At 43.3% G+C, this 25,702-nt stretch overlaps 1 protein-coding gene across 2 annotated transcripts in view; it reads left to right on the forward strand.

Annotated features, from left to right (window-relative positions):
* The first annotated feature begins 3,787 nt into the window (after positions 1-3,787).
* The window catches only part of PLOD2 (procollagen-lysine,2-oxoglutarate 5-dioxygenase 2), a 64,408-nt gene continuing 42,493 nt past the window's right edge, over positions 3,788-25,702 (forward strand). The window contains exons 1-3 of one of the 2 annotated variants that reach the window (XM_028731223.2): positions 3,788-4,441; positions 21,286-21,377; positions 24,741-24,877. In XM_028731223.2, coding sequence (XP_028587056.2) covers positions 4,318-4,441; positions 21,286-21,377; positions 24,741-24,877 — 353 coding nt within the window. In that variant the 5' untranslated portion in view covers positions 3,788-4,317. The remainder of the gene's footprint in view (positions 4,442-21,285; positions 21,378-24,740; positions 24,878-25,702) is intronic. The other variant, XM_028731224.2, reaches the window with a different exon arrangement.

Below are 25,702 nucleotides of genomic sequence, written 5' to 3' on the forward strand. Positions count from 1 at the left end.
AATATAAAACACAAAGATGCATAACATAGTTGATCACAGAACCATAGAGTTGGAAAAGGACCACAAGGATCATCTAGTCCAACCCCCTGCAATGCAGGAATCTTTTGCCCAATGTGGGGCTCAAACCCATGGCCCTGAAATTAAGTCTCATGCTCTGCCAGCTGTAACAAGGAAAAACAGCAGCCTGCTAGAGACCTCCAGGAAACCTCTAAGCAGGGCATGAAGATAGGGGCTCCTCGCTTCTGTTCGCTTTGCCTGAAATTGGTATTCACAGGCCCACCATCTCTGAGCAAGGAGGTTCTATTTAGTTTCCGAGGCTGATAGGTTTTTTTTTTTTTGCAGGTTTTTTCATATTCTGACAGCTATATTAACTATTCCATGTTGGACAACACATCTGCCATTGTGTAATCATGTGGCAGGGAGCCATAGCAATCTTGGCCCCATGGTGCTTGGGCCAGTACGATGCACAGAGCCAAAAACCTCTGCCATGTGCACATGTTATGGTTTTGTATTTATCTGATACAATTATGCAAAATAAGCATTTATATCGAAAGGCTGCCAGAAAGCAAAGCAGAGCTTCTTTTCATACCCACCAGCCAAATTCTGCAATGGTTTATATTCTGGAGGAGCAATAGTCTTCCTGATGTGGGAAAGCAAGAGGAGAAGGAGAAAGAAAAGCATGCAATGTGTTTATTCTTTTAAAATAGACAATAAGGTTCTGGACATTGTGCACCATGCCATAACCTATTAGGACACCATTGCTTGCTTTGAGAGAAAACAACAACAAAATAAAACTCTGGGCTGCATTCTGAAATCAGTTAAATAAATGTCAGCATCACATCATTCAGAAGCACAAAATTAATACAATTATATGGCACAATGAAAAGCAGATGGAAGCTAAACAGAAGCAGTTGCATTCAGATGTAAAGCCTACATTGTAAAAACAATACAAAAACCCAACAGCAACCGCCAGCCTTAATTTGTGTTGGATTTTTATGAAATTTTCCAAGATGCCACGAAGCAAATTTCAGACTATATATTGTGTAAATATTTTTGCACTATGAAATATTTAACATAGTTAAATATATCATGGGGACGTGGCAAGCAGACACAGGTGATTAATATCATTTTCACAAGTAACATTAACCAAAAAATAAATAAATTCTGGAATGTGCTGCTCTATAGATGAGCAGTTTTACAAATGAGCACCCTGGCAGCCTATTTTTGTTATATGTGTGGCACCGTATTTTTTGCTCCATAAGACACAGTTTTTCCACAGTTCAATCTCTCAATATCTTTCACTTCCACAAAAAGTCATTTTTATTAGGGCCATGGCACAAGGAGAGACTGTTTAACCCTTCCCCCTTGGATCATTTGCTCAATTTAAGTCCTAGCTCAATGTTGCTATTAGCAGAGGGCCATATGGTACCCCAGTCTCCCTCTCTCTCCCTCCCCCCCCCTCTCTCTCTCTCTCTCACACACACACACACAGGCTCTGGTGGAATGAGTGGACAATAGTGGGTCCAACAATTGATCAAGAAGGTGGTTTCTGCATGAGGGAAGTGAGGGGTAGATGGGGCTTGTCAACCTGGGAAGGTAGCCCATCTAGGAGAAGGAAAACTCTGATCCTAAACCACCACTGCCTTGCAGGATATATTTGTTAGGAGAAAAGGCTAAAGAGCAAACTCTTCACAAATCTGCAGTGGAGTCCCTATGACAGTTGGGTGGTGCCTTGTATACCTCATGCGGGCAACTCCATCAGCCAAGCTGGTGCCAAACGTATTGCTCTGCTTTCCTTTGGCAGAGCAAGGCTGAGAGTGGGGTCCTGTCGTCTGGGCAGCCCAGGACCCCCATACACACTGCCCAAGTTTCCACCATGGGGAGGTCACTTCGGTGCTGCAAACACTGCCGTTTGGATTTCCCCCCAGAAGCACACTCCATTGTCTCTCAAGAGCAGGCTTCCTCAAACTTGGCCCTCCAGAGGTTTTTGGCCTACAACTCCCATGATCCCTAGCTAGCAGGAGCAGTGGTCAGGGATGATGGGAATTGTAGTCTCAAAACATCTGGAGGGCTGAGTTTGAGGAAACCTGCTCACGACAGACAGATGTCAAAAACAGAAGGGGAATCTATGTCTCCTATCCAAATCAGGAGCCCCACATTTGCTTTGAGTGGTCATAGATTTCTCATGCCATGTGAAAACAGTAAACATGTGATTCAGTGCCGAACAGAATAGGAGTGAGCCATTTTGAAGCCATTTGTACAGTCTTACCCAGGTACAATTGAACCTGGGGGTTTTACAGAAGGACAGAGTAAAAAGTGATCCCTCAAATAAGCAAATTCACTCACAAGACAAACTTACTGCACACAAAAAACTCAAGTATGCCCCACAGTCCCAGTTCAGCTTTATTGAGAAAGCTAGCCAAAGGCTTGCAAATTCAGACACCGCTATTCACACTGTGATAATGTGTGTTCTACCCAACAGGTTTTGCATTCCATTTTCAGATATGGAAAATGCAAAAAAGCATACAAGTAAACAGAAAGTGCCCTCAGCATCACTTGTAAAATGGGATTAATGTTGGAAGTGGCTGTTCTGTGGAGTGCTAGGCTGTAAGAATTTTCTGAAAATGAGGGACTGTGCACAGATATCACAATGTTTGGATTTGCAAGCCTTTGATAAACTGTAACGGCTTTTAAATGTTTTAATTGTACATGTTTTTAGAATGTTTCAACTGTTTTGGAATGTTTTTAAATTCTGGCGGAAGGGCGGGGTATCAACCCGACAAATAAATAAATGCATTGGCAACAGTAACAATTAACGCCAGGAAATCCCTTAACAAATATTGAAACTCTTTACAGGAAGAGACTTGGGGGTGGTATCTAAAACCCTGCGTACACTGTACATTTAAAGCACACCCCCTACGCCAAAAGAATTCTTGGAATTCACAGAGCTACTATTCCCAGCACCCTTAAACTACAGTTCCCAGGATTCTAGTGTGTGCTTTAAATGTATAATGTATGGTGTGCACATAGGTCATACTGTATTAGAACCACTGAAATCAATGCACTGATTTCAATGGGTCTACTCTTAGTATGACTAACGTCTGAGATCCTTGGCACTGTTAGAACTACCATGGGGGGGGGGGGGCAGGAGGCAACAATAACTAGTAACAACTGCTTATCATTTGCAACACATTTTACGTGAATAATACTTATTCTGCAATACAGGCATCCTACTCGGATAGCTCATTTGGTTAGAGCATGGTGTTGATAATGCCAAGGTTGCGGGTTCGATTCTCCTACGGGGCAACCGCAAATTTCTGCATTGCACTAGATTATCCTCAGGGTCCCTTCCAATGCTGCAATTCTATTATTCTACTCCACGCGCTACTTTGCTCCTCTAAAGTAACACCAACGTAACTGCATCAACCGACGGTTAAAGCATCCCACGGCCACCAGTTCCGTCCCAACGCCGCCCTAGGCAAGCAGCTGTCACTTGTTAGCGCGCCGCCATTCCTGTCCCCTTAAAGCTGCAGAGACCGAGAAGAGCACCTCTTAGGATGGGAAAAGCAGCCCGGCGCCAGAGGACCGACGACGCTTGCCAAAAGTCAAAGTCCGGGTCTGGGCAAGGGCTTCACGTCTCTACCGAGCATGTGCGAAGGCTTCCCATTTGCTCCTGCGAGGGCGCCAGAGGATGTCCTCGCACCGGCAGGGTCCAGGCGCGCCTGGGGGACGCGCAAGGAGGGAGACACCCCTTTCCCCACCCCACCCACCCCTCGGGCTTGCTCCCCCTCCCCTGCCAGCCCCCCGGCCAATAGCTGGGAGGACCCGGCAGCACTTTGGGTAGCTGCTCTCCTCTGGCCGCGCCCGGGGCTCCCCGACGGCCACCCCTCCCGCTCGCCTTATAAAGGCTCCAGCGCACACCGACGGCTCCCTTTGCCTGGTGCCCTTAAGCGAGGGCCAGACGGCGGCGGGATCCGCGGCGCTGCCTCCACCTGATCGCATCTTCCGGAACGCTTCCCCGCTGCTCCTTCGGCGAGTGGATCGAGCGGATCTTTTTCTTTCTTTCTCCTCCCGGCACTTTTTCATCACGACCCTTCTTCTGGAGGATCCCCACCCCCCCGCGAAGCAATTCCCTTCTGGAGTTCACGGCGGCCCCACGCGCTTCGAACAAGGGAACGGGGAAACCGGCCGGCCGAGCGCCTCGCAGGACTCTTGTCGCGGGTGGGAGAGCAGGCGAGGGAGGGAAGAAGGGAAAGAGCCTCTCCGGGTCTTCTGCTTGGCTCTGTTTCGTTTCCTGGCTTGGCTGAAGCGCCGAAGATGGGCAGCAGCAGCAGTAGCAGCAGCGCTGGACCCCTCGCCCTCCTCTTGGCTTTCGCTATCCATCTCCTGCAGCCGACCCACCCCGCCGAGCCCGAGGCCGAGAGATCGCCCATTCCCACCGGTAACTTGACGCACCCGCTCCTACTTCCCCGACGCCCCCACGTTTTCATTTGAGCCGGGCCTCCTCCATTTTTTTTTTTTTTGGTTTTTTTTTTTTGCGAAGCTTAACCTTAGCGCGCGTGCGATGAGCAGGGCAGAAGGCGAGAGGGTTCCTTGCCATGTGCAGAGTTGTTGCATAGACCAAGCTGATTTCTGAGACGGGTTCACTTCTAGAAGGGAGGGGCTGGGGCGTGGATTTGCGCCCTGGTACTTTTATATGAAATCCACCCTCCCCCCCCAACCCCCCCCCCCCACTTTAACATTTGATTAGGTCCACGTTATGAATAAATGAATGGATTGCTGGTGAAAATCCTGATTTTCTTACATTAAAATTAAAAGGTGACGCTACCCCCACCCCTTTAATCTGAAAGTGGATTCTCTTTAGCTTGGGTTCGTGAAGAGAGAGGAAATATCCCTGGGGGAAATGAGTTTCTTTTGCTGCAAGGCGAGTTTTGCCAGTCCGTTACTTTCTGAGAGACGGGGAGTGAGACCCTCCCCCTCCCCCTCCCCCGAAAAAAAATACCTTCTCATTCAGACCCCGCTTCGGGATCTTCAGACAAAAGCCCCGTTGTTCAAACTGCAGCTGATTTCCCCAGCTCTCAGGCGGGTCTGGCTTGCCTCTTGAGTGCTGAATTTGTTGCACATGCTTTGTGTGTGTTTCTTTCTTTCCCTTCTCCCTGTCACTTTCCTTGTAACATTCATGTGGAACATAAACGTCTGGCGAAGGTTTTCTTGGCCGCCCACCCAGACACAAGTTACAGGCAGCAAGCAGCGTTCCACGTTGGGAAGCTGGGTCTTTTAAAAGGAGTCAGTTTGAGATACAGTAACGTCAAAAAACAAAGTTTCCAAGTTTCAAGAGGAAAACAGTTTCTCCGAGATGCTTAGGTCCATTTTCACTAGGTGTGCATTCTCATGTAGGTTGGCAATTTCCTTAACATGGAAAATGCAGAGAGAGTTAGCAGAGGGAGATGGGTGAGGTTTGCGCTCCTCATTTCTTTCTTTGCAGCATTCACACACAATGCTGTTGCCATCAGAATTCCAGCTTGTACCCCCTTAATTTAATCCGAATTTACTGGGGGTGGGGTGGGCGATAAGCTTGAAAAACCTGTTCCCAACCATCCTTGTGATATCTCAACAATCCTTTAAAAGAGTCCTTACTTCTAAGCACCTTGTAACCATATGAGCTGTCTTTTCCTGGCTGTGGTGAAGAGTTGAATCATGACTTTCATACTGGTGATGATCAATATTTAGGATGCATTTGAGAAGGCAAGCAATATAGAAATGCAAATTCTGAGATGGGCATCGCGGGGAAACTTCTATTTCCCCGCTAAGCCTTAAATACAATCCTGATTCTTTGCCCTGCAAGAAACTTCTCTCATTTCCAGTACAGTGGTACCTCAGGTTATATACGCTTCAGGTTACATACTCCGCTTACCCAGAAATATTACCTCGGGTTAAGAACTTTGCTTCAGGAAGAGAACAGAAATTGTGTGGCGGCATCGCGGTGGCAGTGGGAGGCCCCACTAGCTAAAGTGGTGCTTCAGGTTAAGAACAGTTTCAGGTTAAGAACGGACCTCTGGAACGGATTAAAGTACTTAACCCAAGGTACCACTGTATTTTACTGTGCAATCTTGTGCATGTTTGCCCGAAGTAAATCCCACTGTGTGTAATGGAGTTTACGCCATAGGGACACCATTGCCTATTTGCCCCATCGAACATAGCAAGGCTTACTCCTGAGTAGACAATATACAACTGCACTGTTAGCCATGATGCTTGGCAGAAGAGACCTGGCACCTGGAAGACATGATTATTTCATTCAGTAGTCTCTCAAACATGAAAGGTGTTACTTTGTGACCCTGTCCCCCTTTTCTTCTGGTCGGATTTTCAACCAGTTTCCTTCCCAGCCTTGTTCGCATTCTGCTCCTTGGGTCGTGTAAAGTGCTTGTTCCAGGGAGCTGGAAGGCAGGAAGAAATTCAATCCTCAATGTGCAAAACAGAAGAGGAAAGACATGCATAAAATCTGTTTAAAGAAAAGGGCCCCTAATGTGTTCTAGTGCTTCCAGTCAAAAGAGACAATTGGTTTTAAATACACATCATGTTGCTTGCCATACACTCCTTCTTGCTTGGATCCTGAGCAGGCCTTTGATTGCGTTCCCAGCTCTCACTCGCATCAGTCCTGGGAAATCAACCATAATCTGTGATTTATATTTTTCACATGGTAATAAAAAGAGCTCAGAGTTTTGATTCACACCTTTGAGGTAGTAAATGGCTCGCTTCAAAACTCTGCCGTGATTGTTTTGCCACACAGATGGAACACTGTTGCTTCTTTCAGTTTTTCATTTCCCCCCAATCTTAACTTCACATTTCCACATCAGTTTATGGGTGTGTGTTTTTTTGAGTCTTCATGAAAATTCACCAGTATTTTTGTGCACATACACATATACACATATTGATATGCAATTTTGCCTAATATACCCATTTTTTGCAAAACAATTTCCCCTAATATGATGCATTTTCAAAATTTTATTTTCACCAATATATAACTTTTAAGGCACACTTTACTTGAGCATATGCATTTTTTGTACCCATTGCTTGGTTGAAGACCCTCTTCCTGATGCAACATTTGCACTCAAGGCCGTGCTGCTCTGCATGGCGGCTCCCAGCGCTGTGCGGGCTGTGGTGATTCTGACCAGGCTGTGCTGCATCTCCTGATGATATACGGCATGGGGTGACTTCCCGCCAGGTCTCCTCTGCCCCCTCAAGATTGTGACTGAGCCCCATCCCTGTGGAATTGGGGGCTGGGGGCTGTGGAGGCCTCATCCCCATAGAATTGCTGTGCCTGATTGCATGTGATGTAGTTTGTCTGATTACTCACTTATTGGTTAGTGTCTTATAAGGAATAATAGCACTTGTAAGCTTTATTTCTTCTTCTTTAAAATACTTTTAGGGCAATCACTTCTCTGCTCAACTACATAACTTGTATAAGGGCTTATATAAGTACAGTGGTACCTTGGTTCTCAAACGCCTTGGTACTCAAACAACTTGGAGCCCTAACACCACATACCCGGAGGTAAATGTTCTGGTTTGTGAACTTTTTTTTGGAAGCTGAACGTGCTCTGTTTTGTGTGTTATGCTTCCGATTTGAGTGCCACATTTCCGTTTTGAGTGCTACACTGAGGTTGGTCTGTTTTTGCTATGTATTTAGCATTTTTGTTTTTGCGGCTTTTTTGTTTTGCTTTTGCAGCTTTTTTGTGTGTGAGACTTTGTGGAACCCAGTTCAACTACTGATTGATTGATTGATTGATTGATTGTGTGACTGCAGTACATTGTTTATTGCTTTCATTTTATGGATCAATGGTCTTGTTAGATAGTAAAATTCATTTTAAATTGCTGTTATAGGGGTTGTTTTTAAAAGTCTGGAACAGATTAATCCATTTTGCATTACTTTCTATGGGAAAGTGCACCTTGGTTTTGGAACGCTTTGGTTTTGGAATGGACTTCTGGAACAGATTAAGTTTGAGAACCAAGGTACCCACATATCATAAAAGCCACATCACATCCCTTCTTCAAATCAAAATGTGACTTTTAGTGGAAACACTGGTTTACACAGTCCCGTTTTTGGAAGACAATACAGAACAGTGACTCTTGTGTGCAGCTTCTATCTCCTTATCTCTGCAGGCACAGATGTACAACATAGCTTGCAATCTGCCTTCTATGTGCAGATATCCAGATGTCTCATGAATGCATCATTTGCCCATTCCCTTTACTGAAGTTTACAGATTTTAGGGCTGTACATATATACAGGCAGATTCCGTATGTGGGGTGAGTTGTGCATGAGATTTGTTAATCACCCCCCCTGCACAAACACATGTTGCCCCCCTTCCCCCCCATGGCAGAAGGAACTGTTGTGTGAACAGGACATTGTTTTGTAACTCCCTGGAGTCCATCCCAGGCTAATAAACAGAACAGGAGTAAATAACTTAATCCCAAATAAGTTTATTATTTGTAAAGTATTATGGAATAGCACTGTTCAAGCCATCTTAATGAAGAGGCAATGATCTAGAATGCTGAAGTAGTGCTAACAAAACGCATGTTACAGAGTAAAAATAATAATAGTGGATTCTGGTTAACATAAACAGTAAGAAAGTATTCACTGATGTATAGCAGACTCTCCTGATGTGCAAACTCCACTTCTGCCTGGACCCCAGACATTGCAGGGATTGTTAACAACAGACTCCAGTTTTAATCCTTGTTTAATTTTCTGAGTTGTTTTACATACACTTCTTTGCCATCGATCAGACGTTTCAAAATCTAATGAGACTGACCTTGATGTAGGTTCTGTTTTATTCTACATAATTTAGATCCTATTCATACTTAATAAAATGCTTCTAAGTCTGATTTGAGCAGTGTTTAAGCTACAAAGAACTTTCCATACACACACACACCCTTAATTGTATGCTTCAGGAGAAATGCATTGTGAGGTGAATCCCAAATTGACAAGGTCCTTCGATGTTGATGTAACCATAATAATAAAGGTTTCTGTCCAAGCCTGGAAACTGTTCTTGCTCATCTTATAGCAATTAAAACAAATGAGCTTGTTTGATTGATGTGAAAACCTACAGGAAGTGTGTTATTCATTAAAAAGAGATACGTAACATTCAGGGATTACGGTGGAACTTTTGATTTATGTGACAAACATTCTATTGAGTCTATGAAAGCTAGAGTTTGTTAGAAGAGACCTTATTGGTCCTGAAAAGCTACCCAGAAACAGAGCAAAAACTGAGTTACAAAGTCTCCTTTGTAAACTTCACATCTATTTCTGACATGGAATAATTTGTGGTTATTGATAAAACCGCAATTATATGCATAGCTACACCTCCTTCTCTGTTGCTCCATTATACCTGTCTCTCGACCTGATCAAAATTGAGTGGAACTTGAAAGCTGGTGTGTTTTCAGTAGATTTGCATTCTGCCTCTTTGAAATGGCAAAATTCAGTCATCTATTCTAGTTTCTTGCACAAGTGCCAATCTGACCCACAAAAAGTTTTGCTGAAGCCTGTGAACCTAAACTAACAGTCCTATTATATTCCAGAGACTTAGATTCTTGACTGGACGCACACCAGGCTCTCTTAGTTTTCCTCCTTCTTCTAGAAAACTATAATTGCCACTTCTATAAAATACCTACATTGGGGTTTTTTTGTGTTCATTGCTTTGAATATTCATAATAGAGTTGGAACAAGTATAGAATATGTGTGCATCTCTCTCTTTTTTTTAAAAAAAAGTAGAATTTGTTAGGTAAATGTTTAATACTGGACACTTTAAAAGTCATGAGCCAATTTAATATGACTAAGAATGTCTTATTTGGTTTTGCAACTGTGGGTAATGTGGCAATTTGTAACTGAAAACAGCCCATTTTCATTTAGATAACTATTAATTAAAGTATTTTGTAGCTTACTTTTCCTGTACTCAAGGTGGCTAACAACAACAGTGAGACAATTTACCAAAATATAAGCAAAGAGCACAGCATACAATTAAACCATGTAGATTCACCAGAACTTTGACAATATGAGTGGCATGAATAAGTCATAGGAAGGGCCTATTGCCCTACAGATGGCAGTAGTTGGCAGACAGATTGGTTACTGTGATTTTATTATTTTACATCTATATGTTAACTTTCCTCCAAGTAGCTGTCTCTCTCCCTTTTATATTTACAACAACTCTGTGAGGTAGGTTTGGCTGATAGACAGTGATTGGTCCAAGCTTCATAGCTGAGTGGGGTTTTGAATTTATAGCTTGTTCCTTATAGCTTGTAAACCATCGTTGTGTGGGATGTTGGTATACAGAGATTCCACATCCATAGTGGCTAGTATAGTATTGTTGGGGAGATTATTTAAAGATTGTATTTTCCTCAGAAAATCTGTGGTGTCACGTACATAGCTGGGAGCACTGATGGCATATGGTTTCAGAACAGAGTCCATATAACCGGAGACACATCACTGACACACTGATATACAGGAGATCTGTAGTGCTTTTGTATTCTTCAAAAGTTCTGCTTCAATAGATCTGTATCTGTAATAACTCAGTGGTAGGTCCCGGGTTTTCCAGGGGAAAGACTCCTGAAACTGTGAAGGGGTGCTGCCAGTCTGTGTAGACAATACTAGGCTCAATGGATCAATGTTCTGACTAAGGTCTGAGGTAGCTTCTTATGAATCTGGTTCCTGCATGATTCTGTGAGTGCTCCATTTACATTTTTATTATGATTTAGCCAATATGTGCGACATTAGAGTGAAGTGAGAGAGACAAGGAAGAGAGTGAAAAGGAAAAAGTCTGGCTGGGTGAGTGATCAAGTATCAATGTGAAAGCAGACAAAAATACTCCTGGTCAAAAGTCAATAAACTGGGTGCTAAAAGAGTAATTTGAAGTGTTCTGGGGATCTTGCCTCACAGCTGCTGTTTAAACAGCTGGCCCTGTAAAAAGGAGAAGAAAATACCTTGAGGGCACAAAGCTTTCTGTGCCAGTAAACTCTTCTCGCTTTGTAAAAGTGATGCCAGTTGCTGAAACTGTAGTCATATTGATTGTTTAAAAAACAAACACAGAACAGTATGTTAAACTAAGAATGCAGCAGCAATGTTAGTCTTGCTCTGTTGGCTTCTGAGCAGAGGCGGCAAAGTTGAAGTCAAGGTCTTTGTACCTCACCAGGCCAAACAAACCATGTGTTGGTACTGGAACCAGTTGTCTGACAGTTCCAGTCTTATCCAACACCTCCAGACCCAAACAGACACTTGGGCCAAACCAGTCATTTCCTGGTGGTTCATTTTTCTGTGCTTGGAAATGTTACTGAAATATCTGGCTTCAGATTTAGTTACGGGAGCTCACAAGGTAAGAATGTAAGGCTTGCACCTAGAAGGTTACAGGTCCAGTCCTGGCATCTTCAGTTAAAAGGTGTACTTATTCACAAAGCTTAGTCCTTTGAAACCCGCTGCCAGTCCGGACACACAACACTGGCTAGATGGGTCAGTAGTCTGACTCCATATAATAGCCTTACATTTGTATGGTATTTTTGCGACTTTACGGATGTAGCTTTCGAAAGCACAAAAGGTTATGAAAACACGCATTTGGCTATTGCATACATGGATTTATTCAATTTCCTGTCGGGGTAGTATGTACTGGGCTTATGATGCAATATATGTGGTCTCTAAATTGCCAGTGTGTAATTGCAGTGTTCACCAGAGAACTGTAGCTTATTTACTTTAACTCAGCACCATGACTTCAGCATGCCTAAACGGGGAAAGGGAAGGCAAGACGTGGTTTGGCAAGGCCTCTTGCTCCTTTTGGAGCTATTTGTCTCCAATGTTGGCTGCAGAATATAATTGATGCTAAGTGCCTGACACTGATAATTTTGGGTGTTTCCGGTCATGCTTCTGATCAATGCAGAGCCAATACAAAGAACTATTGTGCCAATGCTGGCATGTGCATGGTATTTGAGCTAGCTTTGGAAGCTATATCAGGGATAACCATTAATCATATCAACCCACATTTCAAGGATGTTCACCACTTACACTGTAACTAAAAGGTGGGAAACCTTTTTCAGTCTCCATTTCCTTGTGGCAATCTTTGTGGTCGTGGCAGTGGTAGCAGGAAAGTGGTCAGCAAACCCAGAGGCAGAAGTGGGTGGCACAACAGATGTGACTCATTACCTCTTTTCTTTTTCTAGTAGGCTACATTATAGCCACACAAAAGTCAAACTGAATTTTCAGGCATCCAGGCAAATAAGAGGCATGATCTCAGTTCAAAGACTTATTCCAGCTAGGGAAAAGCATTCAAAAAGAGCGCAGAGCAAGGCTGGAAAAGGATGTGACATGGGGAGAGTCCCAAGGGCCAGATAATGATTTTTGGAGGGCCACTTTCAGCACCCGGGATTGAACTTTCTCAGCCCTGCAGTAGATGTCTCATTGATACACTGTGGAGCTGCAACTGCAATAAGAAGTAGCAGCAAATGACGTGCTTACCTAAAATTATCTGTTGCCTCAGACATTGCATCCTAGAAGAATTAAGATTAGTGCTTGAGCATACGTGTAACTGAGGGTTATTCCAGGCATAGCTTGTAATGCTGGCGCTGCCTTGGCCCTGAGTAGAGCAGAAGCTGTTTGGTTGGTTACTTGAAACGTTCATTGCTTGTGAAGACCCCCCAAGACCTCCCAAAGAAAGACACAGTTGTCACCATGTGAGTGGTTTGCTTAGGCGTTGGTTCGACTAGCTGCACCTACATCACTGGCAGAGCAGCACTGACAACTGGACACCGGCAGAAGTCAATAAGGGTAAACATACTGGGGGAGCATTGGTCCTACTGCAGACACAACCTCACCCCAAAATGCTCCCAGGTGCTCTGGCATGACCCTAACCCCTGGAAGGGGATCGGACAAGAGCATGGCGAGCACCTGGATTCCTTTAACGGAATACCCTGTCGCACATTGGGAGGGGCAGGTGTGACAACCTCCCCTCCACCACACCTTGAACCAATGTCTAACTGCCAAACCTTACGAAGTTGTGACGATTTGTGACCCAAGTGGCACCAGCCAATCAGCCAATGGGAAAATTCCTACCGGAAAATTCTGAGGTGGGAGAGAGGAATCACCTGAATATGGTTGAAAGGATTTTGCTGCAAACCTCTCCAGTCAATTGTCCTCTTCCATGGTAGCCCCATGTGACACAACCCCTTATTCTCAGGGGGAACCCCTCATCAACCCTCTGAAGATTTGGGGATAGTGCCATGGTGATAGGGAGAGATGGGGAAAAGAGAAATCAGTTGTGTGAGCTGTATCCCATGCACACAACCAATTGGGTACAAAGCCAAATGAATTTCTTGCCCACCTTTTGGGACTCACTCTTCACAAGGCAGTTCTGTAAACATGGGAGTGGGTAGGAAACTGAAGGTCATATTTTAATATTTGGAATGCAGCTGTGTGCCAGCAATTTATTTCCAACCAAGTAAGCTGCTAAAATGTACATTTTTCAGATAATATGCTCCTTGTTAAGCTGGCTTGATTTAAAATCCTGACAGATTTAAAGCTTGTCTAACATCAGTGATCCACATGTTTAACACGAAACAAAATAGTTAAATCATTGTACTGCAGAGACGTGGCCTTCCTTGTGTAAATCTAAGAATGACTAACTTAGAGGTCTCCCACCACTAAGGCCATCTGTGCACCATACATTTAAAGCACTATGGCACCAGTCATGGCTCCCCACAAAAAATTAAAAGGAACTGCAAGTTTGTTAAGGATGCTGAAAGGTGTTAGGAGACCCCTACTTTCCTCACAGAGCTACTGTTTCCAGAGCTTCCTGGGAAGAGGAATTGATTGTCAAACCAGGAATTGTAGCTCTGTGAATGGGATAGGTAAAGGTAAAGGGACCCCTGACCATTAGGTCCAGTCGTGACCAACTCTGGGGTTGCGGCACTCATCTCGCTTTATTGGCCGAAGGAGCCGGCGTTTGTCCGCAGACAGCTTCCAGGTCATGTGGCCAGGATGACCAAGCTGCTTCTGGCGAACCAGAGCAGCACACGGAAATGCCGTTTACCTTCCCGCCAGACCGGTACCTATTTATCTACTTGCACTTTGACGTGCTTTCGAACTGCTAGGTTGGCAGGAGCAGGGACCGAGCAATGGGAGCTCACCCCGTCACGGGGATTCGAACCGCCAACCTTCTGATCGGCAAGTCCTGGGCGCTGTAGTTCAACCCACAGCGCCACCCACGTCCCCGAGTGAATGGGATAGGGGTTGCCAAACAATTCTCAGCACTCTGAACATCCCAGGATTATTTTGTGGCAAGCTGTGTCTGTTCAAAGTGGTATAATGGTGCTTTAAATGCAAGATAGACCTAGTGGTCACTGTAATTCTGTTCCAAAAGAAAACACGGCCACATTTTATGTTATATTATAACAAATTTGAATTGTAATGTAGTATTCATTCATTTTTACAATTTGTCCCACTTTTCCTCAAAGAAGCTCAAGGTAATGAACCAGATTTCCCCTTTCCATTTTATCTATAAGTTGGATTCCAAGGCATTATAAACGGCCTTGTCTCTTTCCTAATGTATTCATATCCAAAGGTATAGTCCTGAATAAGCTATCAGCACTCCATACTAGATATGTGGGATGAGTTATAGAATTCTAGCCAGGTTTCAGGACAGAGAAGGAAGAAGGCACCATGTTTGGCCGTTGATCACTTAGGAGCATAAATATATACAGCGTTGGCTTCAGATTCCTGCCAGGGAAAGAATATGTTCTGGTAGAGTGTTTTTCCATGCTCAGCCTTATGAGCCCTGCATTTGATTTGAACATTTTCTGTTTCGTTTGTTAGTCAGTGCAGAAGTAGCTCACATTCGTCAGTCTTGCTATATACGCGTAGACAGATCTGAGTAAACAACTTGCATGTTTATGAACACATAAACCCATGAAAGTACTGACTGCGGGATGACCATGTAAGGTCTGTTTTGCATTCCTTCCCATTTTCTCCACTAAAAGACATGGTGGCATGTCTGTTGGTTCTTAATAAGTATGTGCACTTTTGGGCAAATCCTTAAGCACCTTGCTCAGTATGTGATTTGCAAAAATTATCCAAATTTAGGCTTGCTCTGCATCAGTGGCTGGGACCCCTTTTCAATGGGGGCCTCATTCTTTTCCAGTGTAGCCTCATGCCAGAGGTGCATAGTGGGTGGAGCAAAAAAAGAGAGAGTGTCTCTTTACATTTTTGCAGTGGGTTACTTTGCATCCATACAAATGCCTGGTGTTTCCACACAAAACTCTCAGTCCTCCATACAGGCAAGCAAAAAGCATGATTACAGCTCTAGGACACATTCCACCCAAGCATAATAATAATTATTTATACATACATACAATACCCTGCCCATCTGACCGGGTTTCCCCAGCCACTCTGGGCGGCTTCCAACAAAAGATTAAAAAACAGAATAAAACATCAAACATTAAAAGCTTCCCTAAACAGGGCTGCCTTCAGATGTCTTCTAAAAGTCGGATAGTTGTTTATTTATTTGACATCTGATGGGAGGGTGTTCCACAGGGTGGGTGCCACTACCAAGAAGGCCCTCTGTCTGGTTCCCTGTAACTTTGCTTCTTGCAGTGGGGGAACCGCCAGAAGGCCCTCGGCGCTGGACCTCAGTGTCTGGGCTGGACGATGGGGGTGGAGATGCTCCTTCAGATATACTGGGCCGAGGCCGCTTAGGGCTTTAAAGGTCAGCACCAACACTTTGAGTTGTGCTCAGAAATGTACTGGGAGCCAATGTAGGCACTCAAGGAGGGCACAGAGCTGGCCATTGAGGGCTGTGGCCTGGAGAGTGGCATGGCCTGGGGAGAGTGCCAGGGAAAGGATTGAGAAGCCAGCCCCTGGTCCTGAGGTTCCCAACTCCTGCTGTATAGAAATGTTGGAATGCCCTTTCTACCTTTGTTTCAAAGCACATTACAGGAATGGTTTTAGATTTCCCCCTTTAGATTTTGATGTACAAATATGTAACAGATATTCCATGAAATACACAGGCAAAGGTGAACCTAGATGCGATTCATGCTAAAGAAAAAGCAAATGTTCACTCCCCACCCTCTTTAAATAGTAAGAAAAGCAATACCCAGGATATATTAAATCTGTCCTTTATTAAAATCCTGATTATTTAGCTTGATGTATATGAAATACCATGAGGCATATTGGCTTTCCTGGTTGAGTTCCAAAAAGTGACCTCACATTGCATGCAGATATGGAGTGTGATCCTAACTTATGAACTTTAAATTCAGTTTAGCCGCTGCACCATTCAAGAATCAGTACTTGGTTGCCTGCCAGAATTGCTCTGGATTTAACGGCACATAAAATTAAAATCCTGAGCCAGACTTGAAGCGGAATCCTCTCTTTGCATCCACAGAGGAATGTAGAAAGATATATTTCACAGCTCTGCTACCAGAGGGCCTTTTAACTGGAAATGGCAGGGAATGAAACAAAGACTTTATGCAAGCCAGACCATGCAGTGTACGCATTGCTGCTAAACCATTCCCCTTCCCCTGCTACAGATGAATTTATGGCCATCTTTTAGGCCTGGTTCAGCCTTCAGGAGCAGTGTCCGGGCAGAAATTGCTTAAATGTCCAGGAAAATCCAGACCTATGGCAACCCATAGCTCAACAACTTTTATGTCTGGATTGTCACTTTCTGAAAAATGGCAACTTTCCTCCTCTTCTGGTCATTCTGCTGTTACACTGTCCTGCGCTAAACCATAGCTTGACTTAGCATGCTGCTTGAACCAGAACAACCTTAGCACGCTGCCTGAACTTGTGGTTTGTAGTTCATGGTTTGTCTGGGAGAGCTGCGTTCTGAAGACTTGCTAAATCAAACCATGGTTCAGCACCTCACAGCAGCAGAATGACCTGAGAGTAGCAAAGCAGCAACGATTTCTTCTTCCAATGCTTGTGAGGGCTTGCTAAACCATAGTTTGGTTTAGCATGATGTGTCAACCAGGCTTAATCTGTATGAATCAAATTTTAATGATAGGGTGCACCCAAGGTTCAAGCTAAGTACAATTGAACCTTCAGAGCTGAGATAGATGTCGTGTAATTTGTGATCACACTGCTTTGTGGATGGGGTAAAGCTAAAGGACCCCTGGATGGTTAAGTCTGGTCAAACACAACTATGGGGTGTGGCACTCATCTCACTTTCAGGCTGAAGGAGCCGGCGTTTGTCCACAGACAGCTTTCCAGAGCATGTGGCCGCATGACTAAACTTCTTCTGGCACATGGAACACCGTGACTGAAGCCAGAGCACACAGAAATGCCATTTACCTTCCTGCCGCAAAGGTTCCTATTTATTTACTTGCACTGGTATACTTTTGAACTGCTAGGTTGGCAGAAACTGGGACAGAGCAATGGGAACTCACCCGGATTTGAACTGCCAACCTTCTGATCAGCAAACCCAAGAGGCTCGGCGGTTTAGACCACGGTGCCACCTGCGTCCCTTTTGTGGGTGGGACCAAAATACAAACAGCATACCAGGCTCAAAGGATCTTTTAGGCAGAAATGAATGCAACAGACCAGAACAATCTGCAAATTCAAGCAGCACCTCAGTGAAATAAATCAAGCAAATAAGGCATAGTACAAAGGAAAATTAAATCAATAGTACAATGAACATGAATCCTCGGGGTTGTCAGTTCCTTCCTACCTCAAGCATGGAAATCTGCAGCAGTGAATTCAAATGAGCAGTAAATACATATGGATATAGTACAACCATTACAGACATGTGTCATCTCAGAGTGCAAGTGTGTTTCCCTGGGAGAGATGCTTTTCCATGACAATATCAGTCTTCCTGTTTCTAGAAAGTGAATACGTTGGGGGTAGGGAATGCAAAAAAAAAAAAAAGGGGAAAAAAAAAGTAAAGCCTCTGGCTAATCTTCTCTCATCCCTAAATCTGCAGTAGGGAGAGCTTTGTAATTCGAAGTTCTGCGGGCACACAAATTGCCAGTTCTAAACAGAATAAATGAATCACATCTTGTATTTATTTCAGGGGCATGCTTCTGCTTTCAGCTTCCATGTCAATGGAAATGTCATCAAAGGGAAGGATAAAGGTCTTCCTTTGAACAAGCCATAATTAAGGAAAATGTTGCCAGTTGTCTGTCTGTCTTAAATAAAATGAAAATTAGATTGGAATAAATCAGTCAGATTTTATCATTGTTTTTTTCCATTTAGATTATCATTTTTTTAAAAAAATGGATTTGGGATGCCAATGTACAGAACCACATAAAACTTCTTTAAACACCTTGAGAAATGGACTATTAGGGAAGAATCTGTTTTCTTTAGAAGTTGGCTGTGTCTGGGGGAAGCCCTTACAGGGGTCACCAATGTGGTGCCCACTGATACCAGTCTACAGCACCTGTGAAAGGCCTAAGTAAATATGCCTTTAAAATGCACAATATGTGAGATATTGCTTGATCATCCTCTCATCTTCTCTCCTTTTTCTCTGGGTTCTCAGCACCTGCATGAAATTAGGCCAATGGTCTCATGCAACCTTCAACCATAGGCTCCCATCTCTCCCTTATGTGATGGAAGAGTGTTGCATATGGAACAATGCTTTGTTAGTCCCAAGGACTGTGTGGTGGCACATTAGAATCAAATGCTGGAAGAGCCTTGTTTTCGTTAGGCACAGAAGCAGGAGTTTTTTCAGCAAAGGTATAGAGTTTTGCTGTGCCCAAATCAGGCAAAATGGTTGATTTGTTAAATTATGGCTCTTCTGTTTGCTTCCTGTCTACACACACCTGGTAAATGTTTGGAAAAAGCTACAGGGATGCCCTCGAGAGTTATCAAATTCCAGGCTGGGAGAAAACTGCAAATATCAGCTTGCTTCCATGTTTGTAAAGAAAAGCACACTCTATATTTTGCTCTGCCTTTAATGGTATTAGTTGCAGTTAGAATTGTGTGCTGGAAAATCAGTATGAAAGTAAAGGAAGTCCATGGATGAGAAACATGAAATTTGCAAAGTGTTTTTTCTACAGCTTATTTGGAGAACCAGTTCCCTGTTTCAGAGGGTTAGTAATGCACTCTGGGGGAGGGAATGTAACTGCAACTTAATTCTTTATTACAGTGTTATTCCAGACACATAATAGACGGGATGACGGCATTTTCTGTCTGCTCTGTATCTGTCTAAGAAGAGAGTTCCTGTAAACTCATTCAGTTTTTAAGCACCCTCAGAATAATTTCTTCCAAAGTTTAGAACTGTATATTCATGAACATTCTCTGCTACATAATAGAGCTGGTCGATGACAGCTGTAGTACTGTAACATAAACATTTTATTAGTTTTAAAGCTGAAATGAACCTACTGAGAGGTAATAACCTTCACACAAATATGAAATTGTACAAAATGCCTTCCTTCTGATGCCAGAAGCAGGAGGCTCCATTAGCTAAAGTGGTGCTTCAGGTTAAGAACAGTTTCAGGTTAAGAACGAACCTCCGGAACGAATTAAGTACTTAACCCGAGGTACCACTGTATCTGGAAGGCCACAGTTTCCCCATCTCTGTCACAAGAGGTGCCTACTGAGTGTTTATGTGTTGGCTGCTATGCCTATGATCATTTCCTTTGGAGTGATTATAAAGCGTCTTGACATTTGTTCCAACTTGCTGGCAAGTGTAGCTGTAAAATACGGTATAGCTTCCCAAATCCAAACCTGAAATTGCTCTCAAATCAAAATAGTTCACACAGGGAAATGTAATAAGGAATTCATTTGGCTTACTTAGTCTTCTATGATCACATTTTCCAGTATATTACTAGTGCTTTCTTTTCAAAAGCTCCATAAATCAAAGGGGGGTGGGGGTGGGTTGGTTGCAAGTTTGTTTCTCATAGTTGCTACTTTTTTTTTGCTCAGCCTTCTCAGAGCCAAGAGGACAAGGGAAAGATAGGGGAAACTGCCAATAGCTGCTTTGTAACTTCCAGCCATACCTGTTAGACAGAATACCGATTTTTCTTATCATGTTCATAGGATGCTGTTGTGAATCTAATTTGTTCCTGCTGCTGAAATATACCCACTATTAGTAGCAATCCTATCTTAAAATACTGCTTGAAAACAGAGATGCATTGTTAACTAACTAATCCCCAATAATGTTCAAGCTGGTGACATAATAGCTTGAAACAACAGACTTTGATTGCACAAACTGGATTTTCTCTTTTGCGCTATAAAATCTAGCTTATTGAAAATGTATAATTTTCCATGAGTTTGAAGGGTTTCCAAATGGCTTCATTTCCAAGTCTTTATGTCAGCAGTGGCACATTAGGGATAGCAAATTAATGATTTTAGCCTGGGCTTGTGACTCCTTGCATCCTGAATAATAGGACACAGACATTCATTTAGACAACTTTATTTCCAAAACCATCATTCAGGGGCCCCTTCTTGCCATGTGGTTTTGACAACTTGCTTTTCAGTACAGTTTTTAAAGGGAAAGTTGTTCATGAGCTTGAATGGCTGCACTTTCTCTAGTGAGCTGTTGAAATGCTTAGTTCTATTGTATCCAGTTTGAATCAAAGAGAAAGTATGGTAAATGGTGTAACACAGAGCCAATGTGGTGCAGTGGTTAGTAGCCAATTCAATTTCAAACTCCTGTTCAGCTGAGCTTCCTGAGTCGCCAAGGGTTTATCTGTCAGCCTAACCTACCACACAGGGTGGTAGTGATTAGGTTTCTGCACTGCTCTGAGCTCCCCAGTGAATTTCCCTCTATAATTCCTAATGTTTGTATGCCACTTTTCAGGGCAAAAGAAAGACACAAGCTTGGCTTCCTCGACTGCTTTGAATAGGTTTAATCTGGAACACAGAAAGCTACCTTATCCCAAATCAGATCATTGCTCCAAGTAGCTCAGTGCTGTCTACACTGACTGGCTGCAGCTTTCCGGAGTTTCAGGCAGGGAACTCTCAGCACTACCTGCGGATGCCAGAGATTGAACATGGTACTTTCTGCAAAGCAGGGATGCGGCCCTTGTCACAAAATGGAAAGATGGTAGTCACTTGTAAATAGCTACCTAGCTCATTGCCTATGGCAATAACTGCCTCCTGGTGAGAAGGGAAGAATATTTATTTGTAAATCAGAAGAGAATTAGCTCTACTTTTTTATTCATGCCATATGCATGCCATGTATGAAACTGCCTTATATTGAATTGGGCAGTCCAATGTTTCCAATATGTCAGATAAGGCAGGCTAGAAATCCATTAATTATGTTGTTGTTATTTCATCTGTGAAGAACTCACACCTCTCTCTCTCTCTTTCCCCCTTTTTCCTAGATAAGCTACTAATTCTAACTGTTGCAACAAAGGAGACGGACGGCTTTCACAGATTCATGCAATCAGCAAAGCATTTCAACTACACTATAAAGGTATTGTGAACCCTCCTGCTCTTTCAGAATATGGAAAATAGTTTCTCTCTGTGTGTGAATTCACACACACACACACACACACACACACACACACACACTCATAAAATAAACCACTGTAGAATGAAGTCATGGAAAATACCACTTCGGTCATTTGCTGCATACCTTTGCCAATTCAGAATTATTCCCTACTGTAGGCTTAGTAATCTTTCACCTAGTCTAGCTCTTAATATTCCAGATGGTGGAGTTTTCTACTTAGCTCAGGAGGCTATTCCACAGGCTTATAGATTTAAGGGCTGGCAAGGTTTTATCCACAGTCTGTGTAAATATTATCTCTTTTCCTTTCCAGTTAACTTATGCTTATGCTTGGTAACTATTTTCATCCGAAAGCACCCCCCTTATATTCTGCATTTTCAGAATAAAATGCATCCATTTCTTGGAATTTATATCTCCTCCTTATTTTTGGCCTTATCCCAACTGCTGCTTTAAAAAAGTTACTTCTGCAAGGAATGTGTGCTCCTCCACTTGGTTCTGTAGGAAAACACTGATAACTGAAATAGGCTGTAAAGGACTTAGCACTTCAACTTTAAAGGGAATTTCCTATCAGAGAGGTCCAGGGCAATGGAGGTCAATAAAAAATATTTTGCTTAGCAGATTCCCATGGGCCTGATTGCAAGGCATAGAGATATGACTTGTACTGAGTCAGACTACTGGCTAATCTAAGTTTAGTATTGCTACACTGACCAGTAGCAGCTCTCTGGGGTTTTGGACAGGAGAATTTCTCACTCCTACTTGGAGACATTGGCGACTGAACTTTGAACTTTCTGCATTCAATGCCTGTTCTCTGCCAGTGAATGTAAGAAATTTAGGAAACTGCATTTCGCCGTGTCAGTCCTATGGTCCATCTAATTCAATGCAGTCTACACTGACTGGCAACAGCTATAGGATTTTAGATCCCAGTCCAACCAGGGATTGAACCTGGGACTTATTGTACCACTCAGCTATGGCCCTGCCTCCTTTTAAAAGCCCTTTTTAAAACCATCAGTATTTGGTTGCTACTTAATATGTGACAAAGAAGCTGGGTCGTGCCTGCCATCACAATCAGGCTCCGCATGCTGTTTTGTGAACAGGGCTAAGAACTTTTGTGTATGTAAGGTCTCTCCACACAATCAGGATTCAGCAACCCCCAAAAAGGTAATTTCCAGTTGTGTGGACATTGCCTATATATGCACAATTTATTTTGTGCATGGAAGGAAGAGGCTGGTGTAGGCAACATGCAGTTCTCTTAATTCAGTTCTCAGAGCCTTTATCCCTTTTCTTTAGCTAAAATAGATTAAAAAGAAATCCCGGCCAACCAACTAAACAAATACTATTCCATCCTGAATGCACCATCTGTTCTGGCACCTCAACACTATGAAGGTGCTTTAGCTGTGATAGCATGAATGTTTATCCCACTGTGATGGCCAGGATTGAAACACAAGCTGTGCAGGATTCCTTTTTGCAAATGAAGCAAAACTTTACAATTACCACTGCCCAACGAAACTCCTCCAACATGCAGATTAGTGGTGTTCGTCTCCATTGTCCACAGTGTCCTAGTCCAGTTGTGATTTATCCTTGGAAATACTCTACTTATCTAGTTTAAGAATCAAAAGCTTTCCCCTCTCTTTCTCAGCAAGTTGGTGCTTTGAGCGACTTATGCGGTGGAAAGTAATTGCTGGGTTACTGTTTGGTTAGGAATCGCCTCTCATATTTCTAGAGTGATGTCATAGTGCTCAGGATGGCTTGGGACATGGAAAATTTATGGGCAGTGAAATGTTGTCTTTAATATGCCTAAACTGTTGGAAGGCCTGGGAGGTGTGCGTTGAGCTTTGTTGTAACTTGTTTTCAGCCTAAACATGTTCACTTCAAAATAAGTTTCTTTGATACTCACCGACTTACAGAAAATGCACCGAGAATTAAAATGTCATAGGAAAACAGTGTTTATTCTTTGGAAGTGGATTGAGGATTCCCCCCACCCCCAATCCACTAGATAGGACAACAGTAATCATAGTTAAGAAAAAGTCTGATTTAGAAAGGGTTGAGTATTTGACAGGCCCCATAAGACCTGAGAAACTGGCTGATAAAATGATAGCTGTCTTTTTACTAATCCTCCATAATCCACTTGCAGCTCTTTCTTGTGTGGTTTATTGATTGACTGACTGTGTTTGTACCCCACTCTTCTTCCCAAAGGAGGCCAGGGTGGCAAACAATTCAATTTAAAATAAAAAAACCTATTTAAATCCAATTAAATACTACCTTAAAACATCTAAGGGGGACACGGGTGGTGCTGTGGTCTAAACCACTGGGCCACTTGGGCTTGCCCTCCATCGGAAGGTTGGCGGTTCGAATCCCCATGACGGGGTGAGCTCCCGTTGCTCAGTCCCAGCTCCTGCCAACCTAGCAGTTCGAAAGCACGTCAAAGTGCAAGTAGATAAATAGGTACTGCTCCTGCGGGAAGGTAAACAGTGTTTCCATGCACTGCTCTAGTTTTGCCAGAAGCAGCTTAGTCATGCTGGCCACATGACCTGGAAAAATGTCTGTGGACAAATGCTGGCTTCCTTGGCCAGTAAAGCGAGATGAGCGCTGCAACCCCAGAGTCATTCGCGACTGGACTTAACTGTCAGGGGTCCTTTACCTTTACCTTTAAAAACATCTAAAACACCTAAAAACATTTAAAAGCTACCACAGACCCTCACAGTTACTAATGCCTGGGTAAACAGGAATGTCTTTATATTTCTCTGGAAAGTTGATAAGGAGGGAGACAGACATAGCTCGCCATGGAGGCATTCCACCAATGGTGAACTACCACTAAGAAGACTCATGGGTCATGGGTCAGTGCCAAAAAGGCAGGAGACAGAAGCAATACCACCAACAGCCTCCTCTGCTGACAGTAGGGCTTGTGATGATTTGCTGCAACCAGTGCCTTTACTTCCAGCAGCAGGTATTGGGTTTTTTGGCGGTTTTTTTGGCCAAAGTCAAAGCCACTGATGGACAAATAGCCAGTTCACTGGGTGAAGGTATTCTCTGGTACCTGTAACAAGCAAGTTGGAGTTATGGACTGCCCTTGTCAGTGGCTTTTGTCATTGACAGTTGCTTGTGTTTTTTCTTGGAGATGTCTGCAGTTGTAGCAGATGTCCATCAGGAGAATACCAGGAGATACCAAGACCCACCGCAGAGGAAGAAGCCCATCAGAGGACACATTAGCCAGTCCCCCTGGAGCTGACACTCATTTATGGCATGAAGACCAAATACTGTCTCACGGCTTATCAATAATGGTCCAAGTTGTGACAGCACACTCTGCTTAAGACCCTTCATTATTTGTCTTAGGTGCTGGGTAAAGGTGAAGAGTGGAAAGGAGGAGATATTCTAAACTCTATCGGAGGAGGTCAGAAAGTACGCCTGTTGAAGTCTGCATTGGAATCATATGCTGATCAAGAGGATTTGGTGGTTATGTATGTTGACTGGTAAGATAAGTTATTTATTTTGGATCCTGTACTTTGGACTGTGGGGGAAAATCAGTTTTGTTGTGACATGCTGCTGGTTAACATGCATATATTTCCCTGTGTCCTAGTTTTTAAATGGGAAAAGCTAGTGCTTCGTTCCACTTCCAGAGATTTTAGGCTGTATAAGAAGCAGGCTTTGTTTGTTTAACAGATTTACAGATGCAGAAACTGTCAGCGGGGCATGTTGTGTTCCTTGAAGGGAGGAGGGGGGGAGTGGATGTTATCTAGCTTCGAGAAGCTGTGAGACACGCAGCCTAAAATAAATATTCCTGCTTTATGAGTTAGAAGTTCCTGTCAGAAGTAAATGGGTAAATGACCTGCACAATTGGCAGTTAAATAAGAAAGTGTTCTTATAAAGAATGCACAGTGAGCGGTAGCAGCAAATTCAAGTTAAACTTACAGCAGATTCCTTCAACCTGGTGCCCTCCAGCTCTTATCCCTGACCAGTGGTCATGCTGGCAGGGGTTTATGGGAGCTGAAGTCCAACAACATCTGGAAGACAGCATATTGGCTAATTTCTAAAATTCAGAGGTCCAGTACTGGGACGCAAGCTTTCCTGATGTTAAAACAAAAAAAATTCCTTCCAGTAGCACCTTAAAGACCAACTAAGTTAGTTCTTGGTATGAGCTTTCGTGTGCATGCACACTTCTTCAGATACACAGTGTATCTGAAGAAGTGTGCATGCACACGAAAGCTCATACCAAGAACTAACTTAGTTGGTCTTTAAGGTGCTACTGGAAGGAATTTTTTTTGTTTTGACTATGGCAGACCAACACGGCTACCCAT

This window comes from Podarcis muralis, chromosome 6 (assembly GCF_964188315.1).
Source record: "Podarcis muralis chromosome 6, rPodMur119.hap1.1, whole genome shotgun sequence".
In the NCBI taxonomy this organism is placed as follows: Eukaryota; Metazoa; Chordata; class Lepidosauria; order Squamata; family Lacertidae; genus Podarcis; species Podarcis muralis.